At 44.3% G+C, this 22,898-nt stretch overlaps 2 protein-coding genes across 2 annotated transcripts in view; both read right to left on the bottom strand.

The window, feature by feature from the left end:
* LOC116502680 (zinc finger protein 420-like) overlaps window positions 1-22,898 on the bottom strand; it is a 474,998-nt gene that overhangs the window by 177,116 nt on the left and 274,984 nt on the right. The window lies entirely within an intron of this gene.
* On the bottom strand, window positions 1,224-21,609 carry P4HTM (prolyl 4-hydroxylase, transmembrane). Its single transcript, XM_032208596.1, has 9 exons — window positions 21,281-21,609; window positions 19,709-19,790; window positions 15,475-15,665; window positions 14,905-15,001; window positions 8,163-8,325; window positions 5,698-5,883; window positions 5,507-5,597; window positions 3,792-3,915; window positions 1,224-3,582 (listed from the first exon to the last, which is right to left on the bottom strand). The coding sequence occupies exons 1-9, from the start codon at window positions 21,593-21,595 to the stop codon at window positions 3,365-3,367; spliced, it is 1,467 nt and encodes a 488-aa protein (XP_032064487.1). The 5' UTR covers window positions 21,596-21,609; the 3' UTR covers window positions 1,224-3,364.

Raw genomic sequence — 22,898 nt, 5'->3', positions numbered from 1 at the left:
AATCCATTTCATTTGAGAGTACACTACTGAGGATTGGAGCGAATTTTTCACTGCTTTTTAAATTGATCCTTCGGATATCATCTGTGGAAATTCTGCAACTTGTTCACCTGATCACAAACACACTAACAGAACAGGAGAGTTGCATAACTAGTTTTCCACCAAGTGACACATAAGCCCCCAGGATTTAGTTTTTGTCTGCCTGGGACTACAAAAATCGACTAGCTAAAGTGCTGTCAAACATCTGCCAAATTACATAACATGGTGGGTGAGCTATTTTTGGCTTAGGAGACAACATTCTATGCAACTCTCTAAGGCAACACTGAAGAGTTCCAATAAATAAAAAAAGTGGTTACTTCTAATTGCTTGGAATGAAATTCACTGGAAGAAACAAACTGATTTCATATGAAACAATCACAATAACAATGGATTACCTCAGCTCAATGAGGCTATAGGTAGGAAGGGCAAGTCTTGAAGCACGCAAATGTCCTACCACTTAATGCTGTTCATATTGCAATGGAAGAGGCACCAGGGCAAAATAGCAGCCACCAGACTGAGCCTTAAAATGTTCCTCTAATCACCAAATAGAAGTTTCGTCAAAATGTAACAGGAGATGGGAAACACGTTTTCTCAGCCGTCTAGAAGGCCCATTACAATATTAGTTTTCTCCAATCAAAACCAACCATTGCCCTGTTGAACTGGACAAGAGATGAATCTGCTCACTGTGATTTAAATGTGAGCTACTAGCCCAAAGCTAAAGCACTCTTGTTCTCTGCAGCAAGCTACTAATAACATCTATTACCAAAACCTGCAGTTTGATTCAACTCAAGATGTCCAAATTCCTTTAAGAATTCTGTAACTGGAAATCCTTTTTCAGTCTCTCCGATGAATAAGAGGGAAAAAAGAAAGAAAGGAAATTAATTCCAGCCTTTGTACAAAAAAAAATGAGAATATTTGCCAAGAACCAGTATTCTCCTATGGTGCAATACAATGGAGATTCCACCTTCTCTTGGTCTAATGGCATTTCTTTTTATTACTGACACTTAAGTATCAGTACAGATAGTCCTCAACTTACAACAGTTCATTTAGTGACTATTCAGTTACAACGGCACTTAAAAAAAGTGACTTATGACCATTTTTCACACTTACAACCGTTGCAGCATCTCCATGATCATGTGTTCAAAATTCAGATGCATGGCAACCGACTCATATTTATGATGGTTGTAGTGTCCTGGGATCATGTGATCACCTACAACCTTCTCATAAGCAAAGCCAATGGGGAAGTCAGAGTCACTGAATAACTGTTGCTAACGTAATAATTGCAGTGATTCACTTAATTGTGGCAAGAAAGGCCGTAAAATGGGGGCAAATCTGACTTAACAAATGTCTCACAACAGAAATGTTGGGCTCAATGGTGGTGCAAGTCGAGGACTACCTGTACTGCAGGCAATAAACGAGGAAGTGGGGAATGGCAGCTATACTGAGACAAAGGAAATTCCTTTTACTTAATCTTACCCCACCTTCCACCCCAATTTATTTTAAAGTTAGGAAAAGTGCATAAAAGGCCATCAAGTGATAAGAAGTCCAAAGAACCTTCGTTATGACGGAAGATTACAAGCAGTCCTTGTTTAGCCATCTGAATTGGACCAGCAATTTAACGGTTAAGCAAAGCGGTCACTAAGTGAAACATCAATCGTTCGCATGATTTTTACTTCAGCTTCCCATTGCTTCACCGACCCTCAAAGGTTGTAAATGAGAGGATTAATTGTTACTTTTTCAATCAAACGATTGCTAAAAGAGACAGTTGCTAAACGAGGACTGCCTGTATTTTATTTGAAGGCGCTTTGTCAGAAGAAAAATTAGGAAGTATGTTCCAGACAATGTGGTTCACAGTCCAAAATGTTGCTTAGCAAGGCTGCTTATTGGACAGATTTAAAAAGGAGCTAAATTCATTTCGGAGTGGTCTACTACCAGATGCTCTTACCCTTGACTGCTATATCTAGCCCCTCATTCAGAGACAGTATCTCACTGACTTCAGAGGAAGAGTGGGAAAGTGCTATTCATTTCACGAGAAACAATATAATTAGGCCTAAACTATATGATCTGCGCACACCTTAAGCCTAATCCTGCAGAACACCTTTTTAAAAAACTCATAACTGAGAACCTTGCTGGTTCCACACTGCATATCTAAATACGTATTTATCTTCTAGGAGGAATATTACTATGCCACTGGCTCCAATTAAAAAAAACCTAAACAGAACAAAAGGTTTCTCGTAGGTAAACAATTTCTCAAACACACAAATGGCTGAAATCACAACTGCAGCACATACAACACACGTTCCAATTGCACATATTAACTGTTCCATTACTTCCCTGAAAATTATTGGTATAAATATTTCCGAATAGTAATTCAGAACTATGTCCAACCCTGAGAAAAATTACCATGATCAGCATCCACCGTCCCATGGAAGGCCTCTAGTACTTTTAGGCCTGCATGCTCTTTTTCACAGAAACATGCCCATGACCCCTTTGCATAACTCTGGATTGAAGCCTGCAATCGTCTACACCTGCACTTGGGAGTTTGCTTACTTCTGAATACATATACTTTGTGCTGTCAAATGGTACTGGTTAGAATGATCCCCCCCCCGCCCTTGCACAAAAGCCCAAGTCAGATCTCTCTTCATTTTATCCCCACAACAGCCACTCATAGAGGGGGGGTTGGGCTGAGAGAAATTGATGCCAAAATCACCCAATCAGCTTCCAAGGCAGAGGGTGAACCTGAACCATGGGTTTCCTTGGTCTTCATCCAGCATCTTAACCTCTATACCATTTTACTGATGTGTTCCCAATGCAGGCTAAGAGTAGCCCTTTTACTCTCTACAGAGCAACCTAGAATATGCAGCAATCGCTTTGTTGATGTGGGTTTTACTAGCCTTATGTAAGCTGTATCAGTTGCCTGAAAAGTCCGAGAAACTGAGAGATGGAAAGAAGGGCAGATTACAAGATTATAGTTACAAAGCCAGCTAAAGGAAAACTGCATCCAGCAGAACAAATCAGGACGATAAGGAACTTTAAAGGTGGATTGCATATGTCACGGGAGATTCATGGACAGACTCAAAATCTCCTTAAGCAAAGCCATCCATTAAATCAAAATATGCCCTCAGCTACTGTCCCTTCTTTCCAAATAGTCCTTTTCCCCTCAGATTGCATTAGGTGCCCTGCTTCTCCTTTCTCCAATCTACCTAGATAGGCAACCTTACATTCTCTGAAGAAACACAATAATTGGGAAATGTGGGAGAATAGAAGAGCTGAAAATGGCTAGTGCAAAAAAGGTGCTTTCAAGTCAACCAAGAGGCATCTCCAAACATTACAGCTCTACATGGACATTGCTGTAGGATTTGTCCACAGTCCATTCGCTTTGGTCCTCGTTTTCACTGTTGGTGTATCGAGCCATTTCCTCCTGGAACTGGAGCTGTCGCCTCTTATTGGGATCAACATTAATCCAATTGTTGGCGATCCACTTGGTTCCTTCAGTCACCAAACAGCCTCCGTGTAAAGAGTATTCATCGACATCACCAACCCAGCCTGGAAAGAAACAAGGTTCCAGGGATCAGCTTCATACAAATGCTGCTCAATCTTTTCTGCAGCTCTACGCTTTCCAAAATAGCCAATGGAGGATAAATAAAAGCCACTCTGTGTCACCTTGAAGGGGAGATGGGTGGGATAAAACTCTAATAAATAAAATGAATAAAAATAGAAAGATGGTTATCTGGTTGCCTCAGGAAGAAACTTACCTTCCCCATCGGGCAGGTAATTATACCAGAAAACAGCAGTGCCTTGCAGAGGTTTTACACGTAGATTTCCCTTATCACAGTGCTTTCGAGTATCACGTAGATCAACGTCGTTCTGGATTAGAGACTGAAGAACGGGTGTTCATTAGGGAACGGATAAAAGGACCTCTTCAATTACCATTATTCATTCCCCCTTATATAGAGACCTCCCATTAAAACAGCTCTCTATCTATGAAATCAGAACATGATATTTTAATTGTCCATAGTGTTTAATTAGAAACTAAATAAAAAAGGTCCTAATTTATTTGCCAGCAGCTTTTTTTCTTATTACAAGTAATGTATGCTAAGCGTCTTGCTGCAGAATACTCCCAAATAAAATTTAAACAGCTAATATCCACCATTCTGTTTTGTATGGTGATTCAGAGTAAGCACCTCCACTATACAGTGGAGAATTCCTGCAACTAGAATTGCAAATTAAGGTTAGTTTAGAGCTCTTATAATTTCGTGTGATTTTAGTCTGTTGTAAACTGTTCTGGGACAAGACTTATGGGTAAAATGTTCCCTCTAGCCTGAAGAAGCAACAGGAGGCTGAAATACCCTTTTTAAATCTGGGAAGTAATGTGAATCTTAAAACATTTCATTTCTAGGAAAGGTGATTGGAAAAAATAACTCAGATGTATCCAAATAATAAATATTATCTACTGTATTTAAATTGTGCTTCTGGCTGTGATATGTGGTATACTAAAACTTCCTTGACTTGATCATTCTGGAAATTTGATGGGAGGATATAGACCAAGGGTGCCAAACTTGCAGCCCACAGGCTGGATGCGTCACACGCTGGCCCCATGCCCACGCCTGGTTTAGTGAAGGGGGGGGGGGGAGTCGCAATACGTCACGTGATGATTCTGTGATGACGCGAGTTTGACACCCTATAGACCTTTCTTGAGTACTGCACCAGCTTTCAATACAATCATGTTACTCTTCTATTGGATTACACACTGAGGACATACTTTTACAGTGGTTCTATTCCTTCCTATTAGGTCATGTTCTAAAATTGGTGCTATGGATCTCTCAGCTGATCTATGCTGTCTGACTGGGTTCCATCTTGTTTCCATGCCACTTACAATCTATATAAAGCTGCTCAATTGCACTGTCTTTGAAAGCACAAGTCTGTCCCGGGAGTGATTCCTCATCCCCAACTGATGAGAAGTAGATCTATACAATTACGGCAGTGGTCCAGCTGCTATTGTTCTTCAGCAACTGACTTGGCACCTTTGAGCTATCTTATCTTCTGCAACATTCTCTACAAAGAGTTACCCTGGAAAAGCATTGTCAGTTGCATTGGCTATAAAATATTGCAGCTAGTCTGATATTCTTATACCGAAAGATGTGCAATGACAAAGTGTCATTTATAGCTATTATAAAGCACTAAAGTGCTTAGAGCTTGATTATCTAGGGAGCACCTTTCCCATTACCAATCTGTCTGACTTCTATGTTTTACAGAAGAGGCTTTTCTGTACCTGTTTGACACAGAAAGAGAATGGCTTGGAGGTTAAATAATATCAGCAACTGTTTTTGAGTTTTTTATTCTGCATGTTGGATTTTGCTGTTGTTTTTTTCTTTGAGAACTTGAATAGAAATATGAGATATAAGCCAAATGAATAATTAACCTTTTATAGACACAGCCAGTACATACTGCACAGGAAAGACAAACCTACCAATTCTTCGTAAGTCCTGTTATCTGCAATAGGAAAAGTGGTTTCGCCTCCTCCCGTCACATTATTTAGGTAGAACAGTACTGTCACATAGCTGTAAGAAAGAGAACAATACTTGCTATCCTACAAGCAACAGACGACCACTATTATAAGATAACCAGGAAACCCATTCTGTCCTCAGCTTCTAGGCTTACCGGCAAGATGTCTCAAAAGGAGCACTTTCATTGGCAATCAGTTTGGTGTGACTACAGGCAGTTTCAGGAAACACTGGTCCGCTATCCATATGAGCATGGTAATGCCCTCCCTGGTCATAGCGGACTACCTGCATTGGTTCACTCTGCTCCACAATCTCTGGTGGCAGATGGGTTAAGTTAATTACCCTGAAGGCAGACAAGCAGAGAGGCATGCTGATGGAAGGAAAGGGTGAACTGGTTCCCATAAACATTCCCATCAAGCCACTGAGATTCCTCAGCCAGTATCAGACCATCAAGATTACTTAGAACATTTGTAAAGAGGTTTTTACTGTTTTAAAAAACACTCCATTCACAATGCTGGCCTTGATCATCTGTATCCATTCCCATACAAAAAAAGGAGGGTACAAAAAATCTTAAGACACAAATGGAACATAGAAACTCATGAAGGAATAAGAAATCATTTAAAACTATTCAGAAAGAATTGGGGGGGGGGGAGATAACAGTGGGTGATGTATGTTGCAATTCTAAACACACTAGCTAAAATCTTTTCCATAAACATGCTTAACACCCTCTAGCCATTCCGTAAGAGTTGTAAGACAAATCATCTGAAACAAAGAGGATCTGCAATACAGCTATAGGAAGAACATTTTCTGGCAAAGTGATTCTAATTCACCTCACAATTGTTATTTTTAAGTAAGAGCAAATCATGCTGAACACATGCAGGTCTTTCTTGCTTGGCATTTTAAGATTTTGTTGCACTTTTTGCATTTGATGCTGGTGGGGGGAATCAGGAACCCAGGGAAGATGTGAATCAGTAAGTGTTACAACATAAATTTGTTTTTAAACATTTTTTACACGTATCTTTGAAAGAGCAAAGTATAGACCAGGAATTTCAAACATTGGCTTGTAGGCTGAATGCCCCTGATGAATTATTTTATGTGGTCTGTGATAAAAGGTTAAAGCAATGCTGGAGCCTGTCCTGCCTTGTTGTCTTGTCTTGTTCAAGTACACTGCACTTTATATGATAGCCCTGAACAGATGCAGAAGGGTCAATGCAGGTGACATCACCATTTGTCATCATGCTAGATGGTGACAGGGTGTGCACAGAACAACAACACAGTGTGATACGGGATAATAGATAGGTTGGAGATTACAGCCACAAATCTAATATATATGAGATGAGCAGCTATACAAATCTGATCAATCAATCAATCAATCAATCAATAATAAAATACCAATTTAGAGTAGGAAACATATTTTTGCTTTTATTAACTGTCAGTAAAGTGAAGTATTTTATATTATTATAAATTATTGTAAGTTTTGCATTCATTTAGTCATAATTTTATTAACATTAACATTTAATATTTGTTGCATTTTTGCAGACGGTAAATGCATCACACCACTTTCCACATTTTACGTGGCCTAATATTCATTTGAGTTTGAGACACCTGGTGTAATGTAAAGATATTAGATTTAAATAAAAAATATAAAAATCATCTGAAACTCATTTGATTCAAAAATTAATAAAACTAAGAAAAAAAGCTGCAAATGCTAATCAATCTCTTTCTGTTTCACCTGTTTCAACGATGCTATAGAGCAATGCACACCAAGACAACTAGACACAAGAACATTTCCCCCCAAATGCCATCACTCTGCTAAACAAATAACTCCCTCAACACTGTAAAACTATGCACTAAGGCTGCATTACTATTACTATTAGTCTTCTCATTGTTTCCTGATTGCTTATTTCTACCCTATGACTATCATTAAGTGTTGTACCTTATGATTCTTGACAAATGTATCTTGTCTTTTTAGGTACACTGAGAGCATATGCACCAAAGACAAATTCCTTGTGTGTCCAATCACACTTGACCAATAAAGAATTCTATTCTATTCTATTCTGATTAAGTATGGGTCACTCTTTCTTTTCAAAGCTTTCATTAAAAAAAACCTCAAATATTCAAAACAAACATAAAGGAAATGTAAAAGAAAAGAGAAAATTATCAAAACACAGGAAGATGTGTATGTGTGTATGTGTATGTGTTTGTGTGTGTGTGTGTGTGTGTGTGTGTGTGTGTATTTCACTGACTATCTATGCAATCAAGAGAAATATACACATCCTATATAACTGCATTCAACATGATTATCCAGAAAGGCATTTAAAGTAGCAATATCTATTAGGAAAACTCTAATCAGAGTTTTCCTAACCAGATTTAATTAAAAACTGTCCTTTTGAAAGTCTACCCTCTATGCTCTTACCTCAGGTTTTCATCAAGTACAATTTCTCACATTTTATATATCACTAACCAACATGCCATTTAGATTTCTAGCACTTTACAATAATACATTTGGCATCTAATTAAAGTAGCTGCATTAAGTGCACTGGTTTATACATTTTGGCCAAACTGATCAGCAAACCAACAGCAAGGCTAATTGGTAAAAATTGCTGAGTGAGATAAATTTACCTTTGCCGTATGGAGCGCATGACCTGATGTGCCCCCTCACCTTGGTACAGCCATGTATGTTGGCTGTTCCGCACCAGATCGCTCATTTTCACTTTTCGGCTACCCATGTATTTATGGAAGTCTCGAATGTTCAATTGTTTAAATTCCTCCAAAGTCAAAACACCTGAGTAAAATGAAGAAAAAGAACATACATGCTCATGTCAGGCTAGAGACTGATCAGTTTAAACATGCTGTCAGGAAGTATGCCACATCAGAACGACAGAAACCAACCATCCTCTGGTGATCCCAATGAGGGATTTTTAGTTTAACTGGGCAGCTCTAACATAGATGGAGGGGAAAGACCGTTGGCTTACCTGAACGGTCGTTCTCAGGGCACTGCGAAGAGAGTCCAAATGCTGGGTTAACACAGCCTATCTGCCCTTGGACTGAGTGATGTTTTTGTTGACCACGCCTCCCTTTGCCTGCACATGCTCAGTTCGAAAACGAAGGCACCGTCCTGTAATCATTACAGTCAATACAGCCACATCGTTCAATATACAAACACCCGGGTGGGTTTGGACTCTCTTCGCAGTGCCCTGAGAACGACCGTTCAGGTAAGCCAACGGTCTTTCTCCAGTGCACTGCTCAGAGAGTCCAAATGCTGGGACATGCCCAAGCTATTGAGTCCCAGGGTGGGGAAGCGCCGAAGCCTCTGGCATTTCAGCCACTCTTTGTAATACTCTTCTGCCAAAGGAGGCTTCGGCTGAGGCAAAGGTGTCAATCTTATAGTTTCTAATAAAGGCCGTGGGGGAAGCCAGGTGGCCGCTCTACAAATGTCTAGGATAGACGCCTGGGTTGCCCAGGCTGCAGACGTTGCAGCGCTCCTGGTGGAGTGAGCGGTGACCCGTCCTGGAGCCGTCTTGCCCTGGTGTTCATATGCCAGTTTGATGCAAGCACGCAGCCAACGTCCCACAGTGTGAGAGGAGACCTTGCGGCCCAGGCACGCAGGGAGGAAGGAGACAAAGAATATGCCTCTGACCGGCGGTAGTCCTTTGTTCTCTTTACATACGTGCGCACGGCCCGTCTCACGTCCAGCTTGTGCCACTCACGCTCCTTAGGGTGAGAAGGATGGGGACAGAAGTTGGGCAAAATAAGCTCTTGAGTCCTGTGAAACAGAAAGTTAATTTTCGGAGCAAATGACGGATCAAGTCTCAATATTACTCTGTCCGGGTGAACTACGCACAAATCCTCCCTGACAGAGAGCGCAGCAAGCTCGGAAACCCTGCGAGCGGATGTAATGGCCACCAGGAAAGCGGTCTTGATGGTGAGGTGGCGGAGACTGGTCTTTTTCAAAGGTTCAAATGGGGCTTTGGTCAGGGCCTTAAGCACAAATGGAAGATCCCATGACGGATACCGGTGAACAGCTGGAGGGCTCATGTTCGCTGCTCCCTTGAGAAAACTCTTGATCTGAGGGAGCTGACTCAGCGAGCGAGAGGTGCCCTTTGCCAGGATGGTAGACAATGCTGCAACCTGGCGTCTGAGGGTGCTGGCTGCAAGGCCCTTATCCAGACCCTCTTGCAAAAAGTCTAGGGTCTGAGGGATCGAGGCTGAGGAGGCCACTATGTTCTTAGTCTTGCACCATTGTGAGAAGGCGGCCCAGGTGGCATCGTAGATTCTAGTCGTAGAGGGCTTCCTGGACGCTTGGATTGTTCGAATGACCTGGTCAGAGAATTTTTGCTTTCTCAGGAGCTCCCCCTCAAGTGCCAAACGGCTAGCTGCAGCCACTGGGGCTCCGGACGGGTGATGGCCCCCTGGCTGAGGGCAATCTTGTCCCGGGGGATCCTCCAAGGTCTTTGATCTGAGAGGCTGACCAGGTCTGCGTACCAGGGCCTTCTGGGCCAGAAGGGAGCCACCAGAATGAGGTCTGCCTTTTCGGTCAGGAGTTTGTTCACCACTTGAGGGATGAGCGGAAGTGGAGGGAAGGCATACAGAAGTCCCTGAGGCCACGCTGACCTCAGAGCATTTGTTCCCTCCGCCTGGGGCGAGCGGTAGCACCTGAAGAAGCGTGGGAGCTGTGTGTTGTTGTGTTTGGCAAACAGGTCTACCTGTGGCTTGCCGAATCTCCTCACGATCTGCTGGAACAGGTCCGGGTGCAGGCGCCACTCCGAGTGGTCGATGCGTTGGCGGCTCAGCCAGTCTGCTTCCTGGTTGCTTACGCCGGAGATGTGATCTGCACTGAGAGAAGCCAGGTGACGTTCCGCCCACCTGCCCAGCGCTTCCGCCTCGAGCATGAGGGCCTTTGACCGAGTGCCCCCTTGCCAGTTTGTGTGTGCTTTTGTCGCCACATTGTCTGTCATCAACAGTACATGAGCCCCTCTTACTAGAGATGCAAACTTTCTCAGCGCTAGGCGAGCTGCCCTCAGTTCCAGCCAATTGATGCTGTGGGCGGCCTCCCTCTGAGTCCATCGGCCTTGGGCAAGGTGGCCCTGACAGTGGGCGCCCCACCCAAGGAGGCTGGCATCCGTGGTGACAACTAGTCTCTCCGGCTCCTTGAACAAGCAGCCCTTCCTGACTGCCTTGGACCTCCACCATGCCAGAGACCGGATCACCTTTCGTGGGAGCCGAACCTGCTTGAGTGAGTTGCTGTTCTTGGCCCTCTGCATTGGCAGCAGAAACCACTGCAGCTCCCTGGCGTGAAGACGAGCCCAGGGAACCACCCCCAGGCACGAGATCATTATCCCCAGGAGCTGCGACAGCTGAATGATGGGTACCGACCTGGCAAGGCTGCAGTGCTTCACTCTGTGTCTCAGGTTGGACAGCCGGTCTGGCGAAAGAAATACCTGGCAGGAGGTGGAGTTGATGACCGCACCCAGGTGCTGTATACAGGTCGGAACTGACTCTTCTCCATGTTGACAGAGAAGCCATGGTACTGCAGGGTCTGCACAGTTAGAGAAACATCGCGGTGTGCCTGCTTGGTGGTGAGAGAGTGAATGATTATGTCGTCTAAATAACATTCCAGACGAACCGGATGGTTGCGGAGATGAGCCGCTAGCACTGCCAGAATTTTGGCGAATGTTCTGGGCGCAGATGATAGCCCGAAGGGAAGAGCCCTGTACTGGAAATGCTCCCCTTCCGCACAGAACCTCAGGAACCGCCTGTGTGCCACATGGATGGGAACATGCAGGTAAGCCTCTTTGAGATCTATTGATGTCAATAGGTCCCCCTCCCTCACACAGTCCAGGATGGAGTGGAGTGACTGCATCTTGAACCTCTTGTAAGCCAGATGCTGATTTAGGCTCTTGAGGTCCAAGATGGCCCTCCACCCCCCTGAACTCTTGGGCACTAGGAAGAGGATCGAATAGAAGCCCCTCCCCTGCTGATCCCTGGGGACTGGCTCTATTGCCTCTATCTCTAGGAGATGGCGGATTTCTGCCCTCATGCGCTCCCTCTTTTCTGGGTTCCTGGGGGTAGGACAGCGGATAAACTTTCTTTGGGGAAAGGATAGGAAGTCCAGGACAAGGCCCTTGCGAATGGTGTTGAGGACCCACTTGTCCGATGTTATCTCCTCCCACCTGTCGGCATACAGCTGTAGCCGACCCCCGATGGGGGGATCCCTGCGACCGTCACTTTCCTTTACGAAAGGGCCGGGATCCACCACTGTTGTTTCCTCCTCCTCGGAATGGTCTCCGAAAGGAAGACTGGGAATGGTTGGCACGAGCCCCGAAGGATCTGTCTTGGTGCCTATCCACCCCTGCCTGAAAGGGCCTCTGATAAGAGGAAGGGTGAGAAGATTGCCCTGTTTCCTGGCTCCTGTAGGGTCTCTTACGAAAGGATCCCGCCCCTTTCCGGTCACCCCTTTTAAAGGTTGCTGGAAGGATCTTGCGTTTGTCCTTGGTTTCGGTGACAAACTTGTCCAGGGCCTCTCCAAACAGAAGGCCCCCTTTAAATGGGGCTGATGCCAGCTTCCATTTAGCTTTCATTTCGGCCTGCCAATGCCTGAGCCATAGAAGGCGGCGGGAGGTGATATTGGAAGCTAGAGCTCTGGAAGAGAATTTTGCTGCTGTCAAGGTGGCATCCGCCAAATACTCGATAGCGGTAATAATCTTGGTTAGCTCATGGCGCCACCTAGATTTCCTGGGCGGGGGTCTGGACCTGAGTTGGCGCAGCCAGAATAGGGTGGCCCTAATAAAAAAGGAGGCAGAGGTGGATGCCTTGATGGCCCAGGCAGACGCCATGTGTGTCTTCTGACATGCCTTTTCTGACCTCTTATCTTCTGCCTTAAGTCCCTCTAGGAGCTCAGCCGGCAGGTTGGAATTGGAAGTCAGAGACACGATTGGGGCATCTACTTCCGGGAATTTGAGGATTTCCTCCATTTTATCTTCTACTGCATATAGAGTTCTATCCCCCCCACTGGGGTTGGTCAGGGTGCCCGGCTGTAGCCACTGGCGCTGCACCGCATCCATAAATAGGTCTGGCACAGGAATAACCTCGGGAGTCTCTACCGTCTCTTTGAACAACCCATGCTTAAGATCCTTGGAAGTGGAAGCCTGAGAGGCCTCAGGTCTGGAAGTGGGGCCTAACTCTGTGGCCGTCATGGCTTTGTGTAAGATAGACTTGAATAATGACGGCTGAAACAGGCCAGTGAATTTTGGCTTGTCAGGGGCAGGGTTCTCATCCTCGGAAAGGACGAAGATCTCCCCTTCTTCCTGCTCAGAACTTGAAAGCCCAGAGTGGGAAGGGCTTGAAGATGGGGAGGAGGATGCAGGCTCCTTAGAAGTGGAGGCCCTAGGTTTGCGTTTTTCCTTTGGGGCCTTGCCCTTGCGAGAGCCTTTGCGCTTAATGCCCTCAGCTATCCCTTGGGAGATGGCTAAGGAAATTATCTCCCTCATTTCATCGGAAAGAGCAGGGCTTTTCCCCCTTTTTCTCTTTTGTTTACTGGGCCTGCGCTGGCTAGGCCTGCCTGAGCTGGGTCCACCCCTCCCAAGGGGGAGTTCTGGACAGAATCTCGTTCCTCTCCAATGGAGGAGCTAGGGGAGTCGGGGTACCCCCAAGATGCTTCAGGAGATGGATCCCTAGATGCATAGTTATTCCCAAACAAGAATTCACTTTCCCCGGGGGATTGGGCCTCACGATCAGGGGAAGCTGACTCCCTGCTGCGACGGTCCGGGCTAGGTTCTGGCTGAAGGGGCCTTGAACCCTCCCTGGGATCCACTGTGGCTCTTGGAGAAGACCTTTCAAGTGAGCCTTTGTGCCCTATGTCTTTATTTGCAGAGGGATCCAGCTTGCTGCGTTTGCTGGAGGGCCCCACCTGTTCCCCTAAGGCCTCCCTGCATTCCTCAGCCATTTCAGGTCCCCACGAGGCCTGGAATATAGCTGAGTTTGGGATGGGCACGCGCTGGCCTTTGCGGTCCAAAAGCGCTGGCAGAATCTCCAGGAGGGAAGGGCCGCCTTGGGGTCGGATTCCTTCCTCCCACCGCCCTCGGTTCCCCGAGACTTAGCTTATTTTCCGGAGGGAGAGATTAGCTGGCTCCCCAGTCTAGTCTCCAGCCTCCCTGCGGCGTTCTGCAGTCATTGAGGGCTCGCTGAGGCTCCGTTGGCTGGCTGGGCTCTTCTTGCTGTCCTTGCTCCTCGCACGCTCCGAGCTTTGCCGCTCTGCACAGTGAGTCGGATCGATCCAAAATGGCGGGGGGTGCACACGCAGCCGCTTCCCGCTCTTTCCAGCCTCAAAAAGCGCGCGAAGACTCCAGCCGTCGCTGCTGATGCCGGGCAAAATGGAGCAGGCGAGGGAATCCTAGCAATCCAGCTCGCCGGCTTTAGAGCCTTCCCAGAGCCTTCGCTGGACCTTTCCTCTCCGTGGGACGCCCCTGCTCCGACAGGGAACTTGGTTTACCCCACCCTTTGCTCCAGTTGCTAGCCAGCCCCCGCTGTGCAAGCCTTTTCAACCCCCTGCAGTGCTTGCAATTAGCAACAGCAGGGAAACCCGGCAGCCCTTCTCTTAAAGCGACAGAAACCTCAATGGAGGCAAAAGGACAGACCTGATGTAGAAGCGTGATTTCCTTTATCTGAGAAGTTAAACGTGGTCCAAATTGGGAAACTTTTTCCAGCCTTTCTGCTCTTAGACTGTAGCTCTCCCAAAACAGTCCTAGCTCAGGCGGACTGAGTTTTCGAACTGAGCATGTGCAGGCAAAGGGAGGCGTGGTCAACAAAAACATCACTCAGTCCAAGGGCAGATAGGCTGTGTTAACCCAGCATTTGGACTCTCTGAGCAGTGCACTGGAGAAAGTAGGAATTAAACAGTAGGAATGTTTATCTAAATAAAATTAATAAAAGGAATGGTCTTAGCAAACAAAAAGCTGTGATGGTTAGAGAGCAGAAATTAAAAGAAGATAATGCAAGTACAAATCAAAAATTTGAAGTTAAAGTATCACAGAGAATTATTATTCACTGGCTTTTAAACAGCTATCAGTACCTACAGCCAGAGATAGCATTTGGTTTAAAAAATAAAGTGTTTAAAAAATAAAGTTGGTGATTATCACTATCCGATTGGCCATAAAATTAAATATAAGTTGCTTCATATTTATTGAAATACTTGTTAATTGTTACAACTTTGGCTGTTTTGGTTAACTCCTCATTTGATCCTAATCTTAATAATAAACTGTGATATGACTATCTTTATATTTGTTCCAATCTAACATGACAGAATAATTGGGAAGGGAACAATGGTATATAGTACATTAAAAAGCAGCATCCGTTCTATCTTTACCATTGCCATCTGGATCTGCTTTGACTGCGGCATACATCTCCCGGATGCTCTCAGGTGTCATCCACCTACCATTTCCTAGGCGGGTATGTGTCAGCACCTGCAATTGGAACACAGTGCACACAGACCTTCCTGTTACAGGTGAGTTACGTATATAATCAAGAAGCACTAGCAGAATCCACTAATTCAAAAATTAATTGGTAAATGGTATTAACAGATCACCCATGAAGCACCCATATTTCTGGTTGTGCTAGATCCCAGCATATTTAAAGAGCCACAATTAAGACAGGAACACATTTTCCTCTAGTTATTTGTTTTATTTGGAGATTTGTCCTCATAGATTTGTCAATGACATGACATCCAGAATTGTACCAGGATGTTAAAACACAATGAAAGATAGTTAAGGCCTCATACTTCAAAATGCTCAATATTCGCACAGTATGACTTCATTCAGACCCAATACTAACTCATTTTGCAAATTCAGATACAATACCCCAGGATCTTGTACCCAGGGTTATACCTGAGTGAGGCTGATATTTCCCAGTTAATAGCCAATCATTCCATTCTGAATACCTCCTTAAGTTGCAACTGCCCATCCTGGTTGTGATCTAGCAGATTAAAGATATCCATCTGGCTGATATCTATCATTTCCATAGCTTCTTCGTAATCTTCCGTGGGCAATATCTGGCTTTTCTGCAGACCTTTCAGCTGAGCCAAATGTATAATTAATTTACATTCATCTTCACTCAGGAAATCTGGGATTTCTAACAATGGAAGAAAGGCAAAAGAAAATGATTTTTCCATCCAAAGGTGAACATTCAAAAATCCAAAGATGCTCAAATGCCAATATTGATGTTTAAGATGATTTATGAATGCAGGAAATAGTTGGGTCCAAATGTTCCACAGTTATGAGGCAAGGAACTAATATCTCAGTACAAAGTTTTCAATCCTAAAAAAAGGGAACTTTGCCTAAATATCTGTGAACAAATGAAGAAAACAGATTACACTAAACCATAAACTATGATTTATGATACAGGTTTAGACTCAGCCTTTCATTTGAGCCAGCAGAGCTCAGAAACTGTTACCCGCTTCATAAGAAATAAACATAGTAAAGAGTATAAATGAAGAAAACACACTTCTCTTAGAGGAGCATTGTCCTTAGCTTTCCTGCCATCTATTGATTAAATAAATTTGTCATGAGAAAAACAACAAGCAATTGTTTTTAAAAGGCTTTCATTGAACTGCAATGAGAGGGCACTGTTTTCAATAAAGACCAGGGATAAAACTCATATAAATTAATTTCATGCCAAAATAAGACATATACCAGTATCCAGTCAGGCTTCAGACCCGGTTACAGCACAGAAACTGCTTTGGTCGCATTGACCGATGATCTCTGGAGGGCCAGAGATGGAGGACATTCCTCCATCCTGGTTCTCCTCGACCTCTCAGCGGCTTTCGATACCATCGACCATGGTATCCTTCTGCGACGACTGCGGGAGGTGGGAGTGGGAGGCGCCGTGTTGCGGTGGTTCTCCTCCTACCTCTCGGACAGGTCGCAGTCGGTGTTAGTGGGGGGGCAGAGATCGTCCCCTAGGCCCCTAACTTATGGGGTGCCTCAGGGCTCGGTCTTATCCCCCCTACTATTTAACATCTACATGAAACCGCTGGGTGAGATCATTCGCAGGCACGGGATTAGATACCATCAATATGCGGACGATACTCAACTGTATCTGTCCGCCCCGTGCCAACTCAATGAAGCGGCAGACGTGATGAACCGCGGCCTCGAAGCCGTTATGGACTGGATGAGGGTTAACAAGCTCGTGCTCAACCCAGAAAAGACCGAGTGGCTGTTGTGTTTCCCTCCCAGAGATTCGACCAATATTCCATCACTCAGGCTGGGGGGTCAAATTTTACACCCCTCAGAGAGGGTTCGCAACTTGGGAGTCCTCCTGGATTCACAGCTATCGTTTGACCACCATTTAATGGCTGTGACCAGGGGGGCATTTGCCCAGGTTCGCCTGGTGCGCCAGTTGCGACCCTACCTGAATCGGGAGGCTCTCACAACAGTCACCCGGGCCCTTGTGACCTCTAGGCTGGAATACTGCAACGTGCTCTACATGGGGCTGCCCTTGAAGAGCATCCGGCGACTTCAGCTAGTACAGAATGCAGCCGCGCGAGTGATTGTGGGTGCACCTCGGTTCACCCGCATAACACCTATCCTCCGCGAGCTGCGCTGGCTACCTGTCGATCTCCGGATGCGCTTCAAGGTGCTATTAGTCACCCATAAAGCCCTACATGGCAGTGGATCTGGATACTTGAGAGACCGCCTTCTGCCAATTACATCCCTGCGACCAATAAGATCACATAGATTAGGCCTCCTCCGTATACCATCGGCCAGCCAGTGTCGGCTGGCAACTACAAGGAGGAGGGCCTTCTCAGTAGTAGCCCCGACCCTTTGGAACGAGCTCCCCGTAGAGATTCGCACCCTCGCCACCGTCCAGGCCTTCCGCACAGCCTTGAAGAACTGGCTCGCCCGTCAGGCCTGGGGACAAGGATAGTTCCCCTCCCGAATGATGAATGTATGTTGTCTACTATTTTATTATATGTCTTATCTTAATGTCTGTATTCCCCTTCCCGATTTTATGTGAGCCGCCCTGAGTCCCCTCAGGGAAAAGGGCGGCCTACAAATATTAATAAAATCAAAATCAAATCAAATCAAATCAAAATCAAAATCAAATCACAATTAATTTTCTGCTTCATACTTAAAATAGGAATCTTGCAAATTCCATCTTGTAGGCAAATAAAACTTCCTGAGTTTACACCCAAACTCTGCTGCCTAGTTCACAAAGGTCTGGCAATCACCTCTTTAACAATTGATCCAGCTAAACAAATGACTCTAAATATTATTTTTCCCCTAAACAGAGAGGAAAATGGTTTTTAAAAATGATTAATCTCTAAGCAGGAAAACCACACCATGACTCAATCAGAACTCAAAGATATTCAGGTGGGCATTATTCAAGATAATTTGACGGCCCTCATTTCAACACTTATTAAGTTTAGGCCTATCTATATAGCAAGATTGCCAATAATCTCCTCCAGGAAATTGTCTAGAATTGTGTAAGGGAAAGCAGAATTTAATTCGCTTTATTTCAAAGAATCAATGAAAACTGCGTATCTCCAACATCTGAGCAGATGCCAGCAAGTTTTATCTTCACTGGCAGGGTCTAGGGCGCCTTCTTTGCTGCTGCCCTTGCATTGTGGAACATCCTGTCCTCATAGGTGAGGAAAGCTCCCAATCTCTTGTCCTTCCACAAAGGGGTCAACACTTGGAATGTGAAGCCAGCATGTGGGTCACAGAGACTCACACAACCATGGGGCTGGCTGGCTCCATGAGAACTCTCCCCCTCCCTGCCCTGTATTAACAACTGCTTACATTCCATCTTGGAATTTTTTACCTTTTGTTATTTTATAATGTTGCTTTTATAATTTTAAAGCTTTTTAATCTTAAATTAATTCTAATTTTAATAATAATTCTATTGATTATATTGTACATAGCTCACAGCCCTTCTCTGACAGAAATGGGCAGTTAAGAAATATAAAATATACATAAATATTCATAAGTTATTTGCAAATTTGGGACACTGGGTGATTTGCCATACTATTGAAACTCTTCCAGATTCCTAAACTGCTCAGTCATGAAATCAGAACTGAAATCTACAAATTGTTGTGTGGTAGTGGATACATGACAACTGCTTAGTAGGAGCCACTTAATGACTTTCTCTTTCCTTGGCATCATCTACTGCTCAAGCTTCTACCTTTGATTAGTTTTGCTTTGCTCAAATATTATTTTGTAGTTTACAGACAGACTCACATACTATACCTAAAAGGAAATCTTTCTGAAATTCATAAAATTATAGATACAATGCATTTATTATGCATTGTGTATGAGAGAAAGAAGAAAGGAATGTGTCAAGTCCTTATGGCAGCTTGCAATCTAGACAAGTTTCTCAAAGATTCAGAGTACATATTGCAAGAAGGAAGGAGCTATATTGCAGAATCTTGGAAACTGGCTATACAACGTTATCTTAGCTCTCGGATATCAATGAGTATGTTGAAGCAGCACCTCTCTGTTGCTTTTAATCTTTTTCTCTTATGTAATCTTTAACACGAAGGATGCTAATCACAAAATATTACAAAATACCAGTTTGCTGGTTTTTGCAATAATTTCCAAAGTAGCAGGATTGATGAATTCTACCAAAGGATATAAATTATGCAGATTACATTTCTTCATTAGAAAAAGAAAAGTAATCTAACTGCATTCAAAGGTTCTTTTAGTATATTCCTATTGGCTATTAGAAGTTATATTTGCCACCAGTTCCATCTAGATTATATTGCTTCCTGTTCTTTTACTAAAACCATTTGCGAGGTACTGTTTTAATTCAATAAAACAATGATCTACAATTGATGTAACTGGATCAGAATTCAACAAAAGTGGATCCTTTTTTCCTTTTCATGTTTTTTTTATTGATCAGGAATAAGTAATGAAGGTTGCTGAAGTACAAAGAGGCTGGGAAATATAAACATATATACATGATGATTATCTTATGTTATACAATGTTATACAAAGTGACTGAAAGCTATAGTCACTTTCAAGACCACAGCGGATGCTATGCCCAAGAGAAACAAAAGATAACCATGCACTGGTTAGACAAAGTGGTTTATAAACATGCTAGATCGAAAAATGGATTGCTCCTAGAACTTGGAATAGGATGTACAGATATATTTTTAAATAGCCTCTATTTCTTACCAAAAAGAAGGGGTTTCAAGCTGAGAGTTTTCATAACATGGATTTTGTTAGGAACCAGTTGCAACTTCTGTTTATGACCCACCTTTAAAACATAGTAAAATAATGAATTAAAAATAATGATTTAAATCAATATGTAGAATTATGTCACACACGTTAAAAAGTTATGGTTATGATTTGGTCAAAAACTTTCACCTATGCATCAGAAAACATTAAGCTTTCCAGGCAGGACACAGTTGAGCAGTAGCATGTTTAATTAAATTGTAAAAGGATTCACAAACACCGGCATGCCTAGAAATAAGCATAAATTAAACTCTTTGTACTGGATATGAACAATATATCAATTTGATGAAATATTACTGTTACCCAGGACACTGCAAGGGTCATAAATATGAGTCAGTTGCCAAACATCTGAGTTTTGATCATGTGAATAAGAATGAAAAACAATCATAAGTCACAATTTTCAGCACTGTTGTAACTTTGAACGGTCATTAAATGAACTATTGTAATTCAAGGACTACCTGTATATTATACATATACAGGTAGTCCTCAACGTACGACCACAATTGAGTCCCAAATTTATGTTGCTATATGAGAAATTTGTTCAGTGAGTTTTGCCCAATTTTACTATTTTTCTTGCACCAAGTGAATCACTGCAGTTGTTAAATTAGTAGCAGTGTTGTTAAGTGAATCTGGTTTCCCATTGACTTTACTTGTCAGAAGGTAGCAAAAGGTAATCACATGATCCTGGGACCCTGCAATCGTCATAAATGTGAGTCAATTGTCAAGCATCTAAAAATAAGTCACGTGACCATGGGGATGCTGCAACGGTCATAAGTGTGAAAAATGGCCTTAAGTCACTTTTTTCAGTGCTGTTGTAACTTTGAACGGTCACTAAGCAAACCATTGTAAGTCGAGGACTCCCTGCATTATGATCAAACGGGAGATAGCAAATGGATGACTACAGGAAATACCCCAGGCGGCCTTCTCCAAACCTTTCAAATGCCATAGTTTTAAGACTGCCAGCCTCTCCCACTTATGTGACATGGGAACATGATGGGCCAAGATGGCAGGGATACAGACTTCAAAAGGCAAGTGGCAAAGACACCTAATGGAGGAGAGCTTGGACTCAGCCCTGCCCTCAAGGCTGCCGTTTTGGTGGAGATGGCTTACCAGGGGTGCGGGGCTCCTCTTAGGTGGGGTGGTGGAGGCTTCTCCCCTCTTTTTAAAACTTTTATTTTGAGCAAAAACTGCCATGGTGGCGCAGTGGTTAGAGTGCAGTACTGCAGGCTACTTCTGCTGACTGCCAGGTGCCTGCAATTTGGAAGTTCGAATCCCACCAGGCTCAAGGTTGGCTCAGCCTTCCTTCCTTCCGAGGTGGGTAAAATGAGGACCCAGATTGTTGGGGGCAATAGGCTGACTCTATAAACTGCTTAGAGAGGGCTGTAAAAGCACTATGAAGTGGTATATAAGTCTAAGGATAGCTATTGCTGTTGCTAAAAAGCGTCCCTGAAAGAGCAACCACGACCCCCCCCCCTACAACCTTCGTCGCCCCCCTTGAAGCCCAGCGCTTGCCTTAATGCCCTGCAGGCGAGGCAGAGCCTGAGGGTCCAAGTGGCCTGAAGAAACGGGCAGGACGGGGGGCGCATCCTGGACGGGGCCAGGAGCCTCTTTCCTCGGCTCCCGTTCCCCGCCATCGTCGGAGCTGATGTGCACGAAGAGCAGCAAGCCCAGCACGTTGATCACGTAGAGATGCGCGAACACCATCAGCACGACGAAGTAGGGCCGGGAGCAGACGGCCCGTCGCCCCACGGGAGAGCCTGGCAAGAGAGGCCCGTCGTCCGGCTCGGCCGTCGCCGCCGCCACAGCTGCCCCTGCCGCCGCAGCCATCCTAGGCCCGAGGCTCAGCGAAGCGTTACCACGGCAACCACGCGCGAGCGCGGCTGGGAAACTCTCCCCCGAGCGTCACGCTACGGCGTGAAGCCACCACGCACTACGAAGCGAGAGTGGCTGCGGCTTTCCGGTCCATCCGGCCGGGATTGAATGAAATGTGGCCCGAGCCACGGTGCGAGATGACCTCGGACAGGGAGGCTGTCATGCGTTGGAGGCTGAGATTTTATCCGCCTAGAAAGAGCCATTTTAGCGCCGATAACTCGACAGTCGCTCGCATTCCCTCATTATCCGTAGCCTAGGAAGCCATTTTTGAATAGGGCGTTGTCGGTTTCATGCTCTGAATCTGGAACCATTTTTAGTAAGGGCAAAGTGCCTCCGGCGTTAGCTTTGCTTTTCTAAAGCAAACTTCTGGCAAAACAAAAAACCAAAAAAAACCCGGTCTTTAATCTAATCTCTAGTGTCCTTTTGAATCACAAAATATCAGAATGGTAATTTTAAGATTCAATCTGTGCTTGCAATATCTGGGCTGGCAGAATCTTTAAACGTTACCACTGTTTACATCATGTCCAATTTCTTCCTGCTAACTACCATGCTGCTGACAGCAACATTTATTAGATTTTTATCCTGCTTTTATTACTGTATAAGTAACTCTAGGAATTAATGCAGGTAGTCCTCAATTTACAACCACAATTGAGCCCCAAATTTCTACTTTGGAGACAGTGGAGCTTTGCCCCATTTTACTATCTCTCTGGCCACAGTTAAGTTAGCACTGCACTTGTTTGTAACACGATTGTTAAATGAATCTGGTTGTCCCCATTGACTTTGTCAGGTTGCAAAACATTACCCTGGGGCACTAACTGTCATACCAGTTTTCAAGCATCCAAATTTTGATCACACGGCCAGGTTGCAATAGTCCTTAAGTGTCTAAAACAGAAGTTACTATTTGCAATGACTTTGTACTTTTGAATGGTCGCTAAATGAATGGTTGAAAGTTGTAGACTACCTGTATTCCTTCCTCCTCAATTTCCCCAGAACCACCCTCTCTATGGTGAGTTTGCCAAAGCGTGACTGGCCCAAAGTCACCCAGCTGTTTTTCATGCCTAATGTCACATTTAAATCCTGCTTATATATGATCTTTTACCAAAAATGGGGAAAATATTGGAAAGGTGGTAAACCAGCTTCCCCGGGGACAGTATGGGCCAGTCTTTCCCAGGGCAGGAACGTTTAATATGGTTTACAGCTAACTAGGAAGTCATCTATCTTCTGGTTGATCTACTTTGTAACCTGTACCAATACAAGT

The sequence above is a fragment of the Thamnophis elegans genome, chromosome 2 (assembly GCF_009769535.1).
Source record: "Thamnophis elegans isolate rThaEle1 chromosome 2, rThaEle1.pri, whole genome shotgun sequence".
Classification (NCBI taxonomy): Eukaryota; Metazoa; Chordata; class Lepidosauria; order Squamata; family Colubridae; genus Thamnophis; species Thamnophis elegans.
The sequence above is the reverse complement of the archived record's forward strand: the minus strand, read 5'-3'. Positions and strand labels throughout refer to the sequence as shown.

Bases quoted from the DNA above. Each gene is read 5' to 3' on its own strand.
- P4HTM (XM_032208596.1), bottom strand. From the start codon at position 21,595: ATGGCTGCGGCGGCAGGGGCAGCTGTGGCGGCGGCGACGGCCGAGCCG. The intron at 19,791-21,280 runs GCAAGCGCTGGG...TATGTTTTAAAG, and splicing joins CTCGCCTGCAGGGCATTAAG to GTGGGTCATAAACAGAAGTT. The intron at 3,916-5,506 runs GTAGGTTTGTCT...CCCGTTCTTCAG, and splicing joins ACAGGACTTACGAAGAATTG to TCTCTAATCCAGAACGACGT.